Source organism: Diuraphis noxia, unplaced genomic scaffold (assembly GCF_037042655.1).
Source record: "Diuraphis noxia isolate RWA-SAM2 unplaced genomic scaffold, SU_Dnox_SAM2 contig0001, whole genome shotgun sequence".
Classification (NCBI taxonomy): Eukaryota; Metazoa; Arthropoda; class Insecta; order Hemiptera; family Aphididae; genus Diuraphis; species Diuraphis noxia.
In genome coordinates, this window is record NW_028301711.1 from 80607898 (window position 1) to 80629418 (window position 21521).

The 21521-nt window shown below is 27.6% G+C and overlaps 3 protein-coding genes and 1 pseudogene across 3 annotated transcripts; 2 read left to right on the top strand and 2 right to left on the bottom strand.

Annotated features, from left to right (window-relative positions):
* Positions 1–1369: 1369 nt before the first annotated feature.
* LOC107170092 (uncharacterized) lies at positions 1370–2122 on the bottom strand. The gene has a single exon (XM_015520111.2). It carries the CDS (start codon positions 2120–2122, stop codon positions 1370–1372), a length of 753 nt encoding a protein of 250 aa, XP_015375597.2.
* A 5816-nt stretch (positions 2123–7938) lies between these two features.
* On the top strand, positions 7939–8965 carry LOC149061974 (uncharacterized). Its single transcript, XM_089215166.1, has 4 exons — positions 7939–8064; positions 8122–8244; positions 8517–8609; positions 8705–8965. The coding sequence occupies exons 1-4, from the start codon at positions 7939–7941 to the stop codon at positions 8963–8965; spliced, it is 603 nt and encodes a 200-aa protein (XP_089071292.1).
* A 5514-nt stretch (positions 8966–14479) lies between these two features.
* On the top strand, positions 14480–14965 carry LOC107170091 (protein ZBED8L-like). Its single transcript, XM_015520109.2, has one exon. It carries the CDS (start codon positions 14480–14482, stop codon positions 14963–14965), a length of 486 nt encoding a protein of 161 aa, XP_015375595.2.
* A 3487-nt stretch (positions 14966–18452) lies between these two features.
* Positions 18453–21188, bottom strand: LOC149061975 (uncharacterized; annotated as a pseudogene).
* Between the last annotated feature and the right edge of the window lie 333 nt (positions 21189–21521).

Here is a 21521-nt window from a genome sequence, read left to right on the forward strand (position 1 = left end):
CCCTCAAGATTGGAAAATCTGGTAAATAAAAAATTTCAATTTTTTCGATTATTAAAAGAATTATCAATTTTTATGTAATTACTTGAACGTAATTTGATAATTTAGTAGACGATACAAAAAAGCGCTGGAAGAATATTCGCGATTCATATTCCAGAAATAAGAGAAAGCCGGGAACAGGATCAGCAGCGACTAAAAAAAAATGGAACTTGGCACCTCATCTTGGTTTTTTGGATCGAGTTGAATATGAGCGAGCGTAAGTGATAAAGAGTATTTAACCCATTTTACCCCGATTTATGCACCTTATTAGATATTATTAATTCATAAAAGTTCAAGAGAGTAACAATGTAATGACATATTGACATAATACAGCAATGCATGGGCATAATAAATGTTGTTTATAAATGTTATCAATACCAAAACACGTTCGACACCATAGTCGATTTAACTTACGAGCGCCTGTCGCTACAGTGATTCGACCTGCAAGAACATGTGACAGCAGGCAGTGCGTAAAATATTGGTACTTTTGACGTAATAGTCAATTAATGTATGTTAGCAGCTTTTAAAATATAAGAAATGATACTGACGACTTATATACTATAAAAACTGTATGTTTTAAAATATTTATGAATTTCCAAAATTTAAAATAAAAATTGCAATATTATGTCTTAGTTTGTGTTGTTAAAATTAAAAAAAAATATTTTTTGACAGTTAATTGTGTTAAATGTATAATAGGAGCAAAACTATTTTCAAATTCTGTCAACTTAAAATATTTTAGTAAAATATACATACCTAAAAAGTAATAATCTATCAGACTCCATAACACTATTTTATTTTATTTATCCTATACAAACTTAAAAACAAAACAGTTGTAATCCTGTTGGATATAATAATTGATATAAAATTTAAGCATTTAAATGACTATAGTGTTATGAAGTACAAAAATAATGTTTAAAAAAAATATTTTTAATAATATTTATAGACTCGTCTTCGTAATTTCGAGGAAAAAATAAATGCCCACACTCAAATATACAAAATTAAAAACTAAAACAATTTTAAAATGTTAAGAATATTTTATTTATATTATTTTAAATTAATAGATCAACTTCCAACGTCACTGAGGTTCAAGAAATGGTTACCACTCACGATCAAGAAAAAAATTACGAAGTTATTAGTGACAGAGAAAATAGTTTATTAACTGAAATACCGCCAACTAAAAAATCTAAATATATACCTGCACAATATCTTCAACGATCAAACGAACGAAATGAATTGATTAAAAAAATACAAGCACGCAATGAGCAACTTTTAACGAGAGAGGAAGAAAAATTAGACGAAATTGACATGTTTTTCATAGGTTTAGCTATAACAGCTAAAAAATTTCCGAGTAAGGGAAGAATTGAAGCAAAAAAAAAAATATTTGCATTAATGACCGAGTTGGAGGAAAAATATTTAGTACAAGAACATCGTACGTAATCGGTACATCTGCCATCTTAAAAGTATTATTTTTTATAGCTACCTCCCCTTTAACCTGTGCCCAAATTAACTCAATTGGGTTATATTGACAATGGTATGGAGGTAACCTTATCACTTCATGACCCTTTTCCAGTGCAATTTCGTCCAATTCGTAGCGTTTATATATTGGAATAAGTTGTTTTACACGCTCACATAATTCAGACAGCCGTTCTTGTGGTGAAAATTCAATATTTTTATTTTTCAGCCATTCTTCTACAACGATTTTTTGACTATTACTTTTGGGGAAATTATCTTTAAGCATTGAGTGATAAGGAGCATTGTCAATCACAATAACTGACGGCTCTTTGAGGTGGTTCAACATATCAATAAACCAATTTTTAAATACCTCGGCATTCATTGAGGTATGATAGTCACTCTCAAGACTTCTAACGTTAGCTCGAAATATTAATTTGGAATCGCTAACAAACCCATATTTTGTAGACCCTGCGTGGCAAATAATAAGGCGACCTCCTTTGCCAGTGGGTACTTTTAAACCTGTGGTGTGTTCGTAATTTTGCCATATGCGTGTTCTGCTATGATTTTGGTTTATCCACGTCTCGTCCAAATAAACGACAGGACGGGTGTCGTTTTTTTCCCGAAGTATACACATTTTTCTTAAATATAACGTAGTGCAACAATGTCGTTCCTTTCCATGAGAAATTTCCTTCCATCATTGCACTTTTTGAAAGAAAATTTCAAATTTTTTAGAAGCGTATGCATCGACCAAACAGAGCCTTCCCAATTGCACTTCTTCTTTACCTCCGTTAAAACAGTAAGAGCTGTTGGTTACTCACCTCTATTGTAGAACTCGTGCACTGTTCTACGCACTATATCCGCATCAAAATCGTCTAATTCAGTCAACGATTTTGCACGTTTATACGATGAAATTTCATCTTGTTTCGATAGGTCTTTTATAAAATTGTATACCGAAAAAATGATTTTTTTGCTCCGACTACGAGTATCACTACAACTGCCGGCCAATATAGAATTTTAAAAAATAAACTTTAACTAAAAAACAGTAGTAAATAATAATGTAATGGTTAAACTCACTTTCTGAAGTCAAACGTAACAAAACAGAACATAACACGGATAAAAATCTTTGCCGAATGACGTATATCGTGGTAGGGAAGCAGATGATATGTAACTATAGTTATGTAACTCTAATGAAAAGTTTGAACAAATATTTCAAACCAATAAAATCGTACTTCGCGGATAGGTATACATTTTATCAAGCTAAACAAAGACAAGATGAATCGGTGTGCCAATGGGATGCACGTGTCAAAAATCTTGCTTCAAAATGTGGGTTTTCGTCGGAACTAACAACAACAGTCATTAGAGACATATTTATTGTCGGAATGGGTTCAGGACCAATCCAAGAACGTTTGTTAGAAGAGGATGCCTCAAAAATTGGAGTTACATATTCAAATCTAATGGAAATCGCGACAGCCAATAAAGATGCTGCAATAAATGACAAGAGTGGCTGGAAAAAAGAAGAATACGCAGACTTGAAGTACCAACAAAAAAATAATGGACATACTGCCAAGCAGGGGTTCAACACATACAAGGAATCAAAAATCAAATGCGGGATTTGTGGCCGTTCCAATAACTTTCAAAAAGACTGCAGATACAAGGGACTTCGAGTGCAACAATTGTGGTGAAAAAGGACATTTGTCCACCGTATGTAAAAAGGGTAAGAAAGAAAAGAAAAATATCAAAACACAAAATAAATTTTTGTGTGATAATAATGATGATGACGAAACAGTTAATTATGATCTTTCGGATACTTTTTTTTCCATAATTGATCAAAATTCTCAAAATAAAGCGGTGAAACCGTTTACAAAAAATTTAATTGTAGAAAACAATAATGTAAGCTTCGAAATTGATACCGGTTCACAACATAGCGTAATTTCAAAAAGATTATATTATCAACTGTTTAGTCATATCAAATTAAAAAAAAAATGACATTTCGCTATCTGAATACGTCGGCAACGACATTAAACCGATAGGAAAAATATTTGTCGATTCGGTGTACCAAAATAAAAAATTTACAATGTGCCTTTATATTATCGACAATAGTGGTCCTCCATTAATAGGTCGAAATGATATAAAAAACATAAAATGTTTTACCTTGTTTAGTATTGAAAATGACGTAAGTGTCGATAGTATTATAAAAAAATATAACAATGTTTTTAAAGATGAAATAGGCACTTTTAACAAATACGAAATTTCATTAAATATCAAAGCGGGGGCAGTACTTAAATTTTACAAACATAGGTCTATTCGTTTAGAATTAAAGGGAAAAGTTGAATCCGAAATCGAGCGTTTAATCAAAAGCAACATTTTAGTTCCCGTCGATCACAGCGAATGGGCAAATCCAATAGTACCAATATTAAAACCAGACGGCACGGTTAGAATTTAAGGTGATTTTAAAATAATAATAAATCCGGTATTAGAAGGGACTGAATACCCTCTTCCAAAAATAGAACATTTATATGCAAATATTAGTGGTTCAAAATTTTTTTTCGAAAATAGATTTAAAAGACGCATACCAACAAATGGTTATTAAAGAATCGGATCGCAAATATACCACTATTATCACACATAAAGGTTTATTTAGCTATACACGTAACCCTTTTGGAATAAAGTCGTCAGAAGGGGAGTTTCAAAAAGCTATGGAAACTTCCACAGCAGGTCTCGAGGGCATAGGTATATTCCAAGACGACACTATCACAGAGCACAATGCTCGTTTAGACAAATTACTAAATGTATTGTCAAATGCAGGTTTAAGATTAAAGTTGAATAAATACAAATTTATACAAAAGCCAATTAAATGTTTGGGTCACAGGTTAGACGAAAATGGTTTACATACACTAACAAAACACACAGATGTTATAAACGATGCCATTGTCCCAGAAAATAAAACATTGCTAAAATCATTTTTAGGTTTAGTTACGTATTATATAAACTTTATTCCAAACGCTACAAATATTTTAATACCATTGTACACTCTTTTACGTAACGGCAGTGAATGTAATTGGACACCAGAATGTGACCAAGCATTCAATAAAGTCAAACAAATTTTAATTTCGAAACCCGTATTGGCACATTATGATCATAATATTCCGATTAAACTCGTTGTAGACTCATCATCTTATGCACTAGGCACAGTTTTTTCCCATGTGTACCTAGATCGTACTGAAAAACCTATAGCATATGCATCAAGAGTTCTATCTGAGTCAGAATGTAAATTTCCACAAATTGAAAAAGAAGCTTTAGCAATTATTTACGGGGTTACGAAATTTTATGACTATTTATATGGTAGGCATTTTCTATTAGAAACCGTTAATATATATTTTCGGTGATAAGAAAGGTATCCCAATTTACGCGGCTAATAGGTTACAACGATGGGCCTATGTTTTATCATCATTCGATTTCGACATAAAATATGAGAAATCCGAAGATAATACAGCCGATTTTTTATCACAAATAAAAGGTTTAAAATTAAAAATTGAAAATCATAATGAAGAATGTATTAGTTTTAATTTTATTCACGAACAATCACCTTTCACATTAGACTGGTCTGAAATAAAAATTGAAACAAGTAGAGACACAATTCTCGCCAAAGTATTAAACGCAGTCAAAACAGGAGAATGGAATAGTGATTTTTCTAAAAATTTAGAACTTAATTCATATAATTTACGAAAAACTCAAATTGCAGTGGAACAGGGATGTCTATTATGGGGTTACCGTGTTATTATACCAGCTAAATTTCGAAATAATATACTCAAGGAACTTCATTCATGTCATATGGGTTCTTCCAGTATGAAAAGTTTAGCGAGATCATACTTTTGGTGGCCAGGAATGGACAAAGAAATCGAAAATATCACACAAAGTTGCGACAATTGTATTAATGTCAGGCAAAATCCGCCAGAATCTAACATCACCTTGGAAATGTCCAGAAAAACCGTGGACTAGAGTGCATTGCGATTTTCTTGGACCATTTCAAAATAAATATTTTTTTGTCATTGTTGACGCAACCACAAAATGGTTAGAAGTATTTCAAATAAATTCTATGCCAGCAGAAATTGTTATTCAAAAATTTTCAGAAACGATAGCACGATTTGGAATTCCAAAAACAATTACATCAGATGGTGCAAAATGTTTCACTGGTTTTGAATTTCAAGCATATTGCAAAAATCTAGGTATAAGGCATATGACAGGCGCTCCATTTCACCCAGAATCAAACGGCTGTGCGAAATCAGCAGTCAAAACAATAAAATTTTTTTTTTTTAAATGGTCGACTGCACAATCCCAATTATATAAATTTCTTTTGATGTATCATAATACACCTCATTCAACAACACGAGAAACGCAAGCTAAACTAATGTCAGGTCGATCAACACGTTTACAATTTGACGCGTTAATGCCGAATACAAGTGAAGTGGTTATTGAACGACAAATATCACAAATAAACAATGGTGGTAATAGGATAGTATCATTTAATACAGGTGATAATGTTTTAGCTAGAGATTATAGGAATAATAACAATAAATGGCAAAAGGGTAAAATTATCAAATCGATTAGTTTTAATACACACGATGTAGAGCTCGATGACGGAACTATTTGGAAGATACACAATGATCAATTACTCATTGATAAATCGCTGACACCAGCGAATAATTCAATTTCACTTACACCCACTAGACAAATAAATGAAAATACTGAAAATATCGAAACCGTAGGTGCAAAACAAAATCCTGATACTATAATAATAAATAAAACACCCAGACTAATTAGATCTAGAAAACCACCTCAGCGATATTCTCTAAAATATTTTGTAAAAAGTGTAAATATTTTTCCCCGGTTAATATACCTAAATAAATAATATAAATGTCATGTTTATTATTTTTTTAAAGTTGTGGCTGTTTAATAAATGTTCTATATAGAAAAATCATACCTTCAAAAAAATATGGGCCTACCAAAGTATCACCTATAATTCCACACCACACATTTATACTCCACATGACTTGAAATTTACTCTCTCTCATCCAACAAGGATTTTTTTCACTCCAATACCGAGAATTTTGACGGTTCAATATGCCATTATTTTGGAACTTACATTCATCGGTCCATAATATTTTATTTATAAGTGAAGGATCATCTTCCATTATAACCTGTTAAAATACATTATTATTGTTTAATAATTAACTATCGATGTAACAATGTATAAAATTAAAACTAAATTTTATGAATGTTGTTTTACAATAAAAATTTAGTGAAAAAAAATTTTTTTTTTATTATAAGTAAAGACCGGATTTATATGTTTTTACATATCGTTACTGGTTTATTGCAGTCTTATGAGAGTAAAATATGTACCCGATTCGTTCAATTCTGAGTTAGTAGAAAAAAGTTATAAGCATATTTCTTATTTGAACATTTACAATTTTTTTTATCATTTTAATATGAACCATTCAACAAAAAATACAGTGGACATACTATTCTTTGAAGCTTTTTTAGAGAATATTTACATCATATATTAGGTGTTTTAAGATAATATAAATCTGGTCTCTAATAATTATAAGTTATAGTTTATTACACATGATTGCTTACCTTAAACCAAGCAATGAAATTCATACGTTTATCATAATCAGTAGCACGGAGATGTTGAACTATATGAATTTTATAAGGAAACATATTTTGCCTTTTTAGAATTCTGTGTACTGATGTTTTCGATATACCAAGATCATTAGATGCTTTGGATAAAGATGTATTCGGAAATGCTGTAAAATATGTAATTACATTTTCTTCTGCCGCAATATGGGTCACATTTCTCATGTGCGACTGGTGTTTTCCGTCGGGAAAATGTCCAGTTTTCTTTAAGCAATTTACTAAACGTGAGAAAATCATTCGGGAAGGTTGATTTCTAGTAGGAAATCTTTCTCTATATAACTCCAGCGATTTTCGACTATTATTGTTACACTCACGGTATACAAAAATCATGTCGACTTTTTCTTCGGAGGTAAATAACGGCATGGTATAATTTAAATAAATTATACACAAACTTTCAAAATTAAGTTGTGTTCAATAATAAACAAGAAAATGAATAACAAATTAAAATATATGTATATTTTATTGAAGATAATATAAATGTACAACTATACATGTGTTATTTTACAGAGAACAAATGTTAACATTTGTGATTAGATAAAGTTAAGGTTTTCCCTAAATATAAGTAAAAAATAAAAATGATATATTTTACAACATTATCTTATGCATCTAATACAATGGTCTAAACAGTATCAGTCTACTTTACAACATAATATATTGTGCATTTTATTTTAAATTATATGTATACATTTCATATTGATATTAAATTTTGTTCTTTTACATTAGTTTAATATTTAACAGTTTAAATTTTAAATAAAAATGGATAAATATCCCAAAACATATGATGATTATCTAGTAAAGGATACACACAAAGATTTATCAGAATTAGAATTTTATAAATATGGCTATACTTTGTTATACGAGTCATTGGAATCAAAAAACCAGGTAAAGTATTTCTACTCTGCTATTTTTTTTTTAAATTTTTCAATGTTATAATACCAGGTTAATACACAGGTAGCACATGAGTTTAAAATTCAAAATGATATATTACACTCCGACTTAAGTGAAGTATATGAGCTGAATGAAAAACTTAAGGAAGAGATTGGCGATTCTTCATTAAAATTGGTACACATATTATTCAGATTTTAATAAAGTTTGCTTAAGGATAACACACATTGGAGCAGCAGCAGTATATATGTCTAACTGCGTTATAACGCGACTGCTGCTACCACAGCATGTGTGGGCCTTAATACACCTATTATGAAATGTTTCTACAGTTTATCAAAACTTGCTTTCTTTATACATATCTAATAAGTAACATTGAAAAAAAAAACTTACATTGCAATTATTAAAACTATCGTTAACTAACTATGAAATTAAATATTTAATTACTACAGGATGATTTGAAGGCAAAACATACGGCCTTAAAACAAAGATATGATGCCATGTATATGGAAAATGAACATTTGAAAAAAAAAGTTGTGGGATTGGTAAGATAAATTTAACAGCTAATCTACTAATATTAAAAACTAAAACTAAAATACTTAAAATAATACATACTATTAAACAAAAATTATAGAAAAAGGACATAGAAAAAATGGTCACAATAAATCATATTGAGGAGCTTTTGGATAAAAAATTGGCTAAATTGGAGAACAATATTATAGAGCAGCTTCAACCCTCCAATTCTACTAACACGATTATCGAAGAACCATGTACAAGCCGGAACAAAGACACTCCAACTTGCGATCAACTTCAACCTCAACAACCGGCAGTCAAGACATTTAATAATGAATGTATAGATTTGGTGGTAAAGGTAAATTGTGCACATTTATTAAATAGTTAACATCACAAAGCCAGCAAACCTGTTTAAAGAAAAAAAAATCAAAAATTAAATAAGTACCTACCAAAGTAATATTTTATATTTTAAAGAACATACTTACTGGTAAATAATATTTTACTATAGTGCACGGAATGGTGGTGTCCTATGCATTCAGACTTCAAAGGATTGGTGAATTTGGTCAAACCTATAACCGAAGAAGACACATCTATTATAAAAAAGGCGAAATATAGATATGCGTATTGGACCAAAGGAGGAGTGGTAATATAATAAGAGGATATTTTTATAATCAATTTAAGCATACATTAAATGAGTAATTTACTATAAATTAACAGGTTCGCTGTTGTACAATAGACAGAAAACGTTCTATGGCCAATGCGTAGTACGAAATGCCATCATGCTGACCTTTATCCATGCCCATGGATATGGAAAAGTTAACTGCTGACTTTTCTAAATTGAAAAATACTTAAAAGTTAAGACTGAAAGTTGTCAATATTATAAATTATTATAAAATATAAAACTTACTTGATACTAGAATATCTACATAGTTTTTAAGATTCTAAAATATAAATGAATGATAAATTTTATCATGTATAAATGCATTTTAATGTGATATAACTGTCAACTAATGTCTGAAGTCTAAACACACTATGTTTATAATTAAAGGTTAGATGTTAGAATTTAGTTTACAAACTTGAACGCACAAGTGTAAAGAGTCTGTATACCAAATACATACCAATTACCAACAAAATACAAACTACATTTAAGTATTATTTAATATTTATCCATGAAAATAAATGAATGCAACAGGCGCCAACAAAGGACATTTCATTCTTTTACTTTCCATTAATAGATTATATTTTAATTTCATGGGAAAATAAATGTATTGTACACATATTATGGATGCTACAACTACAACAATATTTCAGCTTTAATTGCTATATACATTAATAAAGTAAATATGTATACATTTAGGTATAATAATTTGCATGAATATAATAATATACATCCTAGGTATAGTATGTAGTATTGTCATAGTCATAGTGATACTCAGTGATAGTACCTATCTTTGATGTACTAATCTATACAAGCTTCAAGGTTAGGTCTATAAATCGCGTGCTAACTCTATGATAATTGATAACGCTTGTCACTTATTACTTTATAATATTTTATATGACAGTTAAAACCACGAAAAATGCTTTAAACTTAAAAGTTAAATTAAATATAAATTAAAACACATAATATCTAAATATTTCATTATTTCAATCTGGTTGATATTATTTTCGTCAACTGGTTGTTATCGTCTGGAAATGTTTGCATTTATTTTAAACTGACATCAGAAGACTAAGAACTCTATTTACTCTAAGAAGGTACTTGTTTATATCATAGAAAAATTATATTTGTATTCATCACCATCATTAGTTATAATTTGAGGATATGTATAGTTTGATTATTTATCAATTTGTAAATGCCTTCAAAGTCGTATTTAATTATGTTAGTATAACAATTTACGTACGCAAGATAGATATCTAAGAATAACATAATATAGAATGCTTAATCCAGTTTTATATTCTGAGTGGTAATGTTAATACATTTACTTATCTATTATCAATACATTATACCATATACAGTGTTATATTAAGGGGCACAATTCAGTATATTTCAGCACCTAAATATCTATACATATAATACTAATGTATTTAATATTATTTTACTTCAATTCCTGACTCATGACTTAACTTAATTTTTATTTAGCCCATTGATTTAAATTAAAACTGTTTTATTGGATATGATCCATTTTCTTCAAACAGTTTAAGAAAAAAATGTACTTTTTTAAGAATAAATTATGAATTAAAACATTTTTAAATTCTTGAAATGTAGACAAGTTGAACCATTTTGAATAAGACATTTTTAAATTTCATAGTCGTCATTATTCTCAATAAAATTATTCTTCAATTAATCTAAAAGTCATTATTCATTATTGTACCTATCTAGGATTTCAAATTAGCTTTTTTATCACAACTCTAAGTGTATTCTTAATTTCCTAAGTTTTCTAATGTGACATCATTGTTTTTATTAAATCATATTCTCCATAATGATATCATAATGAAAAGTGGACAAATCAGAATATTTTAGATACTCATATCTAGATTTGCTATTTTGCTAATAATTATTTTCTACTAATTTGTTTAAACATTGATCACATTAATTAATAGTGTATACCAATACCTTAAGAAGATGATTGACCTCATTTAAACCTCTGGCGTGGACCAAAATTCCGCAAGTAAAATGGCAGTCATAATTATAATATTGTATTGAGAGTTTACACTTGTTGAAAATAAAAGTATGCGAGTGTTTTAAACAAATAGTTGGTACCTATATTGATATAACTTTTTAACAACTTTTACCTATATTTTACCTTCCATATCTTGCATATTCCTTGCTAATTTGAATATACTATAATGTATTAAATGGTTCAACAATTATTTGTCTTTATATCCTTTCTTATGAAAATTGTACACATTTCAAATCTATATTTATTTAGTAAAATTAAATTAAAAGTTTTTAAATTGCCCTAAATCCAGACTGAAAATGCTTCTAAAAAAATGTTCAATCCCGGTCTAAAACCAGTAAAACCTAACCTTATTCACCACTCAGAATACATATATTACGATTTTACTGGTGCAATTGACATATTTAAAATACTTGATGATTATGTTTGATGTCATGATTAGGACTTTGATGTTGTTATAATTAATTAATAAGGTTATAAGGTTTCTACTTATTAGAGCAAAAAAAATTTCATAAAAATGTAGCTTAAAAATTCAAATTGCTTACACAAATGTGATATACATATTTTACCAATGTTGTGTAAATATTGTGTAACTTACATGTGATGATCCATGCTGCAGATAAACCCTCCTATGGCCTATCATTTTTTTTTCTTGCTCAAGCCATTGGAGCAATAGGTACAATTATTTAAAAAAAAAAAAAAGGAAAAATTGATAATACATTAATAATAATTAAATACATTTTTAATAAATTCAGTCAAAATTGTCTTGTTCTAGACTTCTAGAGTATACATATTTGCTCATATTTTTATGCGTATATGTTTGTGTTTAAAGCTTTTAAGTCTAGCCATAACCTTTAGTCTTTAATAAATGAATTATTAATTTTAATAAAATTAATGTAACAACATCCAAGCCCTAGTTATTATAATTTAATATTAGATTGATCATATCTTAATGTTGTGAAAAGGTGATGTTTTTTCAAAATCTGTTTGATTTTATATGCATCATTCAACATTATGTTGAACGCGAGGTTTAATCATACAAGTTTTTGAAATTAATGTTGTCATTTTGCAGCGTTTAGAAATGATATCCATATTTAATATTAAGTTGATTCAAACATAATATGAAAGTATAGGTATGTAAGTATGTTATAGTCTTACCAAGGCTCGGAACTTAAAGCATTTGCATATTTGTTTAGAAAGTGCATATTGAAAATCTGATTCGATACAAATTTGATTCATAGTAAGTATACATATTACAAATACAAAAATGTTTGTTGCATAATTTTGAATATTTTGTGATTTTTTGTACAAATTCGCATATTTTAGGTATAAGAACATTAATTATATGCATATAAGTAATATCATAGAATTAACGTGAATAATTTTTTTTTTAGAAATTTATACTTTTATATTGTTTGACAAAATAAATAAATTCATCAACGGCTATTACCATTGCTCCCAAAAATAATATTATAATCTTTATATCTACTACTGAGAACTTGTAATAGTGATCGCTGACCGGCCCGTATTTATTTTTATTCAAATTTACCACTGGATTAATATTTTGTACCATGATATAAATAAATTGTATAATCGTAGGTAATTAAATACATAAGCGTGCGGTGTTAATTTTTTTTAAATTTCTTCTAATTTTTTTTCAGACACCTACCTAATTTAAATTTTTAAATTTTGTATGTAAAATGTATTTTATTCAATAAATTGCATATTTTTAAGTTCCTAGCCTTGGTTATTATTTATTATTTAAATTTATAAAATATGAATAGGCACCTACATTAGTCAAAAATACAGGTAGGTACCTAACCTATTTGTATACATTTTAAATAATTGTAAGCAGTATAATAACATTTATACAACAATTTGGTATAATTAGCTATTGCTTATTTGTCAACTGAATGATATTTATTTCTAATTTTATATTATAAATAATAAATATTATGTAAAATTATTGAGGACACAAAACCCGTTCCATAGCATTGATTATAAATAAAACAATATCCAATATACATAATATGTAGACGGTACCTATATTATTATCTAATGCCTTGTTTTATTTTTATTTTTCTTATCAATAGAATCATGTGACTTGACCTATGTAATATAAAATTAAATTAAGATAACAAATACACGTTTTCTTACTGGTAAATTGGTAGTTAGATAACGTACAGATTATAAAGATTGTAGGTACAACAATGCATCGGCGTATAACAGAAGCACAAGTATATTATTATTATTATTCATTGATGGCATTTTTACAAATTAAATACAAAATTCGAATGTAAATAGCTTCTTTAATTTTCAACCAACAATTATGAATGATACGTCAAAATTCATTAAAAAAAAATCCTATAAGAATCATATTTCAAAAATATAGATTCCCATTTGAATTTTAAAAGTTACCCATAAAATCTCCCCCTTTTAACTAATAATAAAAAAAAATTAATATCAAATTAGTTTAGAGTATGCGATTCAAATAAGTTTTCACATTGGTCATTTTTTCCTAATTTGAGTAGATCATGCTGAAATCTGCTGTCACATGAAATTTGGAACACCTTGTATATATATATATATATGTATATTTTTTTTTTTTTAAGGAAAAAGATGTTTCATATTCAGCATTTATATTATATGATATTAGTATTACAACTATACTGTTTATACTAACAATAATCATAAGTATTATATTACGATCGGTGGGGACTATCCATCGGTTTTTAGTGAAGAGAAATATATTGTACGTCATTACGATTTATACTGTTAACAATAAATGTCTATATAATACGTTTATGTTATTATTTATATTTATAATGCATAACAACTTTAATGATGTAAACGTAAAGCCTTTGCAGTACAGTCGCGTTTCTTTGCTCGATATCGTGTGTTTCATGTGGACGTGTGGTGTTAATAATATTATTTTAAGTTTAAAATGGAAAAGTGGTTGAAAGGAAATATAAAATCAGATACTTCTACTTCAACTAGTAACATAAGATTTTCAGACAGATAATTCTAGTTCAACAACCAGCAAAAGAAAAAATGAATTTTTACCTGCAAACAATAAAAAAAAACGCAAGTACAATTCAAAATATATAAAATTTGGTTTTATTACATTATGCGTAAATAAGAAAGAACGATCGATGTGTGCCATATGTTCAAATACACTCTCAAACGATTGCATGAGACCTGGAAATTTAAGTAGACATTTAATTACTATGCACCCCGAACACCAAAATAAAACGTCTGATTTTTTTGAAAGAAAAGCATCAGAACAAAGTCGGCAAGTAGTTTTTTTTGATAAACATACTAATTTAAATAAAACACTTCTTAAAGCTTCTTTTGAAATGGCTTTACTAATTGCTAAAGCTAAAAAAAGTTTTACTATTGGAGAAAACTTGGTTTTACCTGCAGCAATAAAAATATGTGAAATTGTACACGGTGATAAAATTGCAGATGCATTACGGTCCATCCCTATTTCTAATGATACTATTAAAAGAAGAATAGACTATATGGGGGATTGTATGAAATCTCAATTATTAATTAAAATTAAAAATAGTGACACTTTTGCAATACAACTCGATGGATCGACAGATCTTACAAATAATGCCCAGTTAATGGTATTTGTGAGATATCAATATAATCCAGAAATAAATGAAGATTTACTTTTTTGTGAAACTCTTCCGAGACAACAAAAGGCATAGATATATTTAAAAAAGTAGGTAAATGATTTTTTTCTTACACGCAAAAAAATGTATGTTTGTATTTACTATTATAATGGTATCTACAACTATATTTCTGGGTTAATATAGGGACAAAATTTTTATTTAGTTCCATTTACTAAAACCGTTTGTTTGGAATATTATAGTAGAGGTAACAATATTATTCAGTTGCATTCCCAACTAAATATTTAGTTATAATAAATATGTCATAATGTTGTAAAGACATATTTTAATTGTTAATCTAATTAAATAATATGGTAAATATAAGTCATAAAATAGTTTCCCCAACCAAACAGGTTAGTTAATGTATAAATGTATATAGTAATAATAACCATGTAATTAAATTACATGAACTATATTCGGTGGTATATTTACTATTTACTATTTAGGGCATCCAGGGCAGGGGCGTGCTCACGGGGGGGATCAGGGTGTCATATCCCCCACATTGGATTTTTTTAATGATTATTATCTACACGAAAAAAACTTGTATGTGTATAATGTATTTACAAATATAAAATAATTTGAATAAATTGAATATCCCCCCCCCTTTCAAAAAAGCTGAGCACGCCACTGATCCAGGGGTACTAGATCCCTACCCAGGCAATTTTAAATTTTACATATAATAATATATATCGTAAAATCCAACCATAATTAATGGAGCCCTACCAGGAAAAAATAAAAATAATAACAACACTAAATTATTAATAATATGATAATAATATATTTAGACATAAGTTGTATAGAAATAAAAGTAAGTTTTAAAAATTAACATAATTATCAAAAATAACATAATTGTTAACAAAAAATAAATTATACAAAACTTGATATATACTTAAGTCAAGTAATTTTACAATTTATAAAAAAAGTGAATGTATTAAATACAAAATTTAAATTAGTTACTTATAAACTAAAATATGATTTAAAAAGTAAAGGATACCTAATTAACGAAAAGAAACAAAACTTGATCCATTTTTAGATGTATGAAAAATACACAAACTTAGTTCATGATTAATTGCAAAACATACCAAATCACTACATTTAGTAACTTTAAACGCTTGCATATGCTCATTAAATTCTTGAGTGTTTAATTTAAAACATATTAAAAAAGGTGTCAATTCAGCAGTTAAAAAAATATATTTTATAGTTATAAACTTAGGAATAATTTCCATATTATATAGTAGTGTAATACCATTAACATAACGAGTACCATATGCATCAACCCAAGATATAAACTTAACATGATTCAAGTCATACAATAAACAGTTGTTATTAATTAAAATATTTGTAATTTTATCAATAGTAAATTTAGACAATATAATTTGACGACCAAAACTAAAAGAATTTGATAATATATCATTTGATATGCAAGTTTTAATTGATGTTTAAGACTTAAGGAATAACAAATATTCTTTCTACATGTAATGGACTGTGCAGTCATTTTTGACTCTCGATGTTTTGATTCGAATCGCATTGACCAAACATGTACTAAAGGGCCAATTTTCTCCATAATTTATGGATAGTGAACAAGGTGGTGGTGTTTTGGTTTTAGGTTTGTATTAAATAATTTTATATATAGTTCATGATGTTCTGTTATCAATGTTCTAAGTAGAGATGGATAATCTTTATTTATTATTTTAGAAGTTAAAATATTAATAATTTGCTTTAAGAAGATCACATAGAGTTGCCAGATTTCTGAGCTAATAGGTATTAAGTCACCTATCATAATTCCTAAACAACGAGTGAAACATAGCATTTCGCCGGCAGACATTTTAAGTTTATTCTTTTTTAAAAAATCTGGTGATATTGGTTGAGGTTTATGTTGTATATCATGGGGGCCATAATCAAAATCAACCAACCGTTGATTTAAAAGTTCTAATGAAAAATATTTAAAATTTAAAATAAAACTTTTTAGTATTTCAGATAGATCATAATTACACACACCTTCAAGGCAATCGTGCATAAGATCTACTGAAAAATTGGTTGTTACATGAAAATTAATAACATTGTTCCAAATACAAGGTTCTTTTATTCCTGTCAATGACAAATTATTAATTATTACATCCTCTGAATAGTTTGTCATATTTCTAAGACTATTGTGGTTTTGAGTAGTTTGGATGTTACAGTCTGCTTTTGAAGTTTTACAAAATCTGCATGGGAAGTTAGCCATGAAGCTTTCAGAAAATCCTAAAATCGAGTGTAAACCTAGATTATCTCCAACTATTAATGTTAGGGAAAAATACAATTTATAATTTTTGTTATCGACAACTATGTCAACACCAATAGTTTCTAAAAAATTAATTTCTTCAATCAATTTATTAAAAATAATTTGATTTCCAAAATCTTTTCTAACAGTTGAGTTAAATAGTAGTGCTAAAAATATATTATTTATCTTTGAAGAATATTGAGAAGGCAGACACGGACTTAGTGAAATATATACAGCTCCTAATTTTTGTACACCTGCATGTGCCCCCAATGGATTATTTGTCTCATAATCATCAAAGAACAAAATGTATGGTATGAATAATTTATTAGGATTATTAATTTGTTTTAAAATCCAATTTTCATTTACTTGAACAAAACTACTAATAATATTTCCTTTAGATAAATAAAGCTCTTCTAAATGGTTTGTAATTGTTTTAAAAACATTTGGGCATTCAAAAAATACTTTAAAAATTGACCTCAATGAAATAAAATAAATATTAATAGGAATTGTTTGAATTTCACCTCGAATTTTTTTTTCTTACTACCTATTTGCACTTCTGTTGGTTTTATAAGAACCCCTAAATTCTCTAGACTTTTTATCCTATGATATTCAGTTTTTAGTTCTTTAAAAGGGTCACCTAAAACTTCAAACATTGATGAAATACGGGACACTGCGCTACAAGTAGAATCGTTTAATTTTAAAGTATTGATGACTTCGTCTTTTAGAATATTTAAATGAGTTTGAGAAAAATTTATGTCCTCTATTAAAAGCTGCACATGTTTTCTAGGTATAATTGATTTATTGTACCATTTAGATATTAATTGTATTGCATCATTTGAAACTGAGTTTTTAAAATTGTCTATGGATATATCAGTAGTTTCATTTGTTATATTTGTTTGATTATCAGTATTAGAGTCATCCTGAGTTTTATGATTATTTTGAGAGTGTAAAATGTTATTGTCATTTAAATGCTGAATTTCAATTAACTGATTTTCATCATGTATTTTTAAATGTTTTCTATAAGAATTTAGTGAGTCAAATAGGCGTTGACAATTTGATACATAACATTTGTAATTAGAAATAATGCAATTGGAATGGAAAAATTTAAAATGTTTAAAAAGTTGGTTATTACTACCAACTTCTTTGGAACATAAAAAGCAAATTGGCTTCATGTTTTACCTAATGTAAATTATTATATGATGTAATTTTTTTTTTTTTATGAACTACAAGTACAAATAAAATTAAAATTAAAATATTAAAAACTAATCATTTTAAAATGTTTAAATCATGCATAATACAATTTACTTGTTGAAAATTACTGTCAAACTTGGTGGTTATATCATAAAAATATTTCTGAACAAAAGTCCACATAACTTCACAATCAATTGGGTAATTTAAATGAAAAGAAAAAAAACTTTTGAAACATATGTCGATAGCTTTTTGGGGACTTTCCAGTTTTATATGATTACTGTTTATTACTACATAGTATGAAGATACTTCCAAATCATTGTTTCCATCAGTAACAAATATCATATATGGTTGAACGCTATGTCCTTTCCTTAATGCTTTTTCTTTTTTTTCTCCATCAACTTCTTTCAATTGAGTGAAATTCTGAAAACATCCAAGCAATATAATTATAATAATGAAAAGTAAATATGAAAAAATTAATTAAAGCAGATATTAATATATCTTACATTAGTAAAGTATATGAAAGCTTGTCGCATTTCAATTTTAGACGGACGCCATTGTGTTTTAGAGTTACATCCAATTTTACGTTTTATATTAACTGGAGAAAATAGTTCCATTAACAATTTTATAGCTGCAATATCATCACATCCTGAAAAGTAAAATAAATATGAGAAGAGTTAACTCAAAAATTATAAAACTCCTATCACAAAATATTAAATAATTAAATATTTAATTATTATTTCATATTATTTCACTCGCCTGATGAACTAGGGGTTTTCAATTCATTAATTAAAACTGAACATTTTTCTCTAAACTTGGATGTACATTTTTCTATATACACAATAAGTTGTTTCTTAAATAAATCAAATTTTACAAAGAAAGTAAATGCTTTTTCCGGGTATAATTTATTAAAATCATTCTCAATCTAAATTTAATTCAAGAATATAATTGTAATTGGTTAAAAGGTTAATAGATATAAAGGTTTATAGTTTTAATTATATAAATTAAAAGTTTAAACTAACCAATACAAATGCAGTTGAAGTTTTTAGCCCCGGATAATCTTTAAAACACATGTTTTTTTCTTCGCTAAATTTAACACTATTGTTATATCGTAGTTGAAAAGTTTTATCCCATTTCTCTAAAAGTGTTTCCCAAGGAGCTATATTATTCTTCAACCAAAGAATGTCATCCTCAATTCCTAGTGTTTGAAAACAATTTAAAATTTAAAAAATATAATAAGAACACTATTTCAGTCATATAATAAATTAAGTTAGGTACCTTCATAATTAATAGAGTGTGTTGAATCTGAACTATCAAGTATTGCTTTAGAAGATTTATTTTTATTTGAAATTTCTCTAATTATTTTTCTTAGATTGCAATATTTATCCCAAAGTTTTCCTCTATTAGGCGTTTTTTTGTTTCCTTCTCTTTGATATGGAATAAAATATGTCTGAGTGGTTTCGGTAGGAAATAATCTAATGATATCTAATGATAAAGTTTCAAAACATTTTTTTTGTAAAGTCTGGTTCTCATTTTGTTGTAAAATAGAAGTAATGATAACATGAGTCATTTTATTTCTCATAAGACTGTTCAATGATTGATGAGCTTCATAAAAATTTAAAATTATATTTCCCTCGGAGTGATTCAATAGGATTTCTTTTACTGTGTTTTTCTTTTCCTATATTATTTTTAAGAAATATTATATTTATTAGAATACACAATATAAAGTACTTCCTAGTATTTCCTAAATTATATAAAACTCTTAACACTTACAGGCTCTGGTGAAACTATTACATTATTCAAACTAATTAAATTAGCATTTGTATCATCATAACTTATAATATTATTGGGAGTATCTTCATTTAAGTTAGAATTTATATTATCATCAAATAAATTTGTATTGTTCTTATCGTATAACAAATTGTGTGCTGAATTATTTGTGAACACAGAATTATCTTCCAACAGTAATATTTCTCTTAAATTTCCATTGTCAAATATATTATATTTAGTGGAACCAGAATCAACCTGCTATAAAATACATAATATCTATGTACATCAATAATGTATTGTTGTAATGAGGGATCACCAACTATGGCCAATACAAAATGTGAGCAAGTTCATGGAAAATATTAAATTTAATTGGTTAAGTTAAGTCAATGCTTAGAATTTCAAGTTTTAAGTTTATAGTTAGCAAAAAGTTGCATGCTAGTAAATAAGTTGCTCAAATTTTAATTTAGGTATTCCAAATTTAAAACATAACCTACGAAAATTAATTTGATTTCTATTTAAGAATATAAATTAATATGTATGAGTTGTGACTAGGAAGGTTAGATACTTTATACGTCATTATTTCTAGTTAGGTACCTGGTGGCTGGTACCTATATCAGGATTGGTACCATGACACTAAATATTAATTTACTCTACAATAACAGTACCTATGTGTTTAACTAATGAGATAGGTTTATAGGTTAAAAGTACTTACCACAGCTTGAGTACTATTACTTTCTTCCAACTTTTTTAATTCATTAATTTTGTTTAGAACTTTAGCTCTCTGGCCCACTTACGGTATCAAATTAGCCAACATACTCTCAGTTAAACATAAAAAACTCAAACGATCAATGTCTTCATCTGTAAAAAATCATAAATATTATTTCACTTCGATAATATATTGTGTAGGTAGGTAGATTATGTTTAAATTATTTATAATCAAAGCTCAGTTATATTTACAATAATTAACTTACCTTTAAATACTTGTATTATGCTTTCACTTAATTTGAATTCATTTAAAATGTTTACAACAAACTCATCAGCCATAATTGAAATAAAACGTTTATATAGGTTGGCATAATAATCAATATTAAATATTTAAATATAGTTTATGAATCGTGCAGACAACAAAATTTGGTGTAGGTAATATACTGTATAACCTGCAAGTAGTGCAAGTTGCAACGCAGTACGCACGCGGTCGCCAGTTCGCCGCACCATTAAAGTGTAAACAGTAATATTGTGTGCAACTATACAGTATAGTAAACGTTATCAAATATCACAGTAACCATACCAAAATGTTATTATTGGAATAAACAAACAAACAGTTTCAGAAATTCTAACTGATTTATTTTGGTAACTCTACTATACAATGTAGTTAAT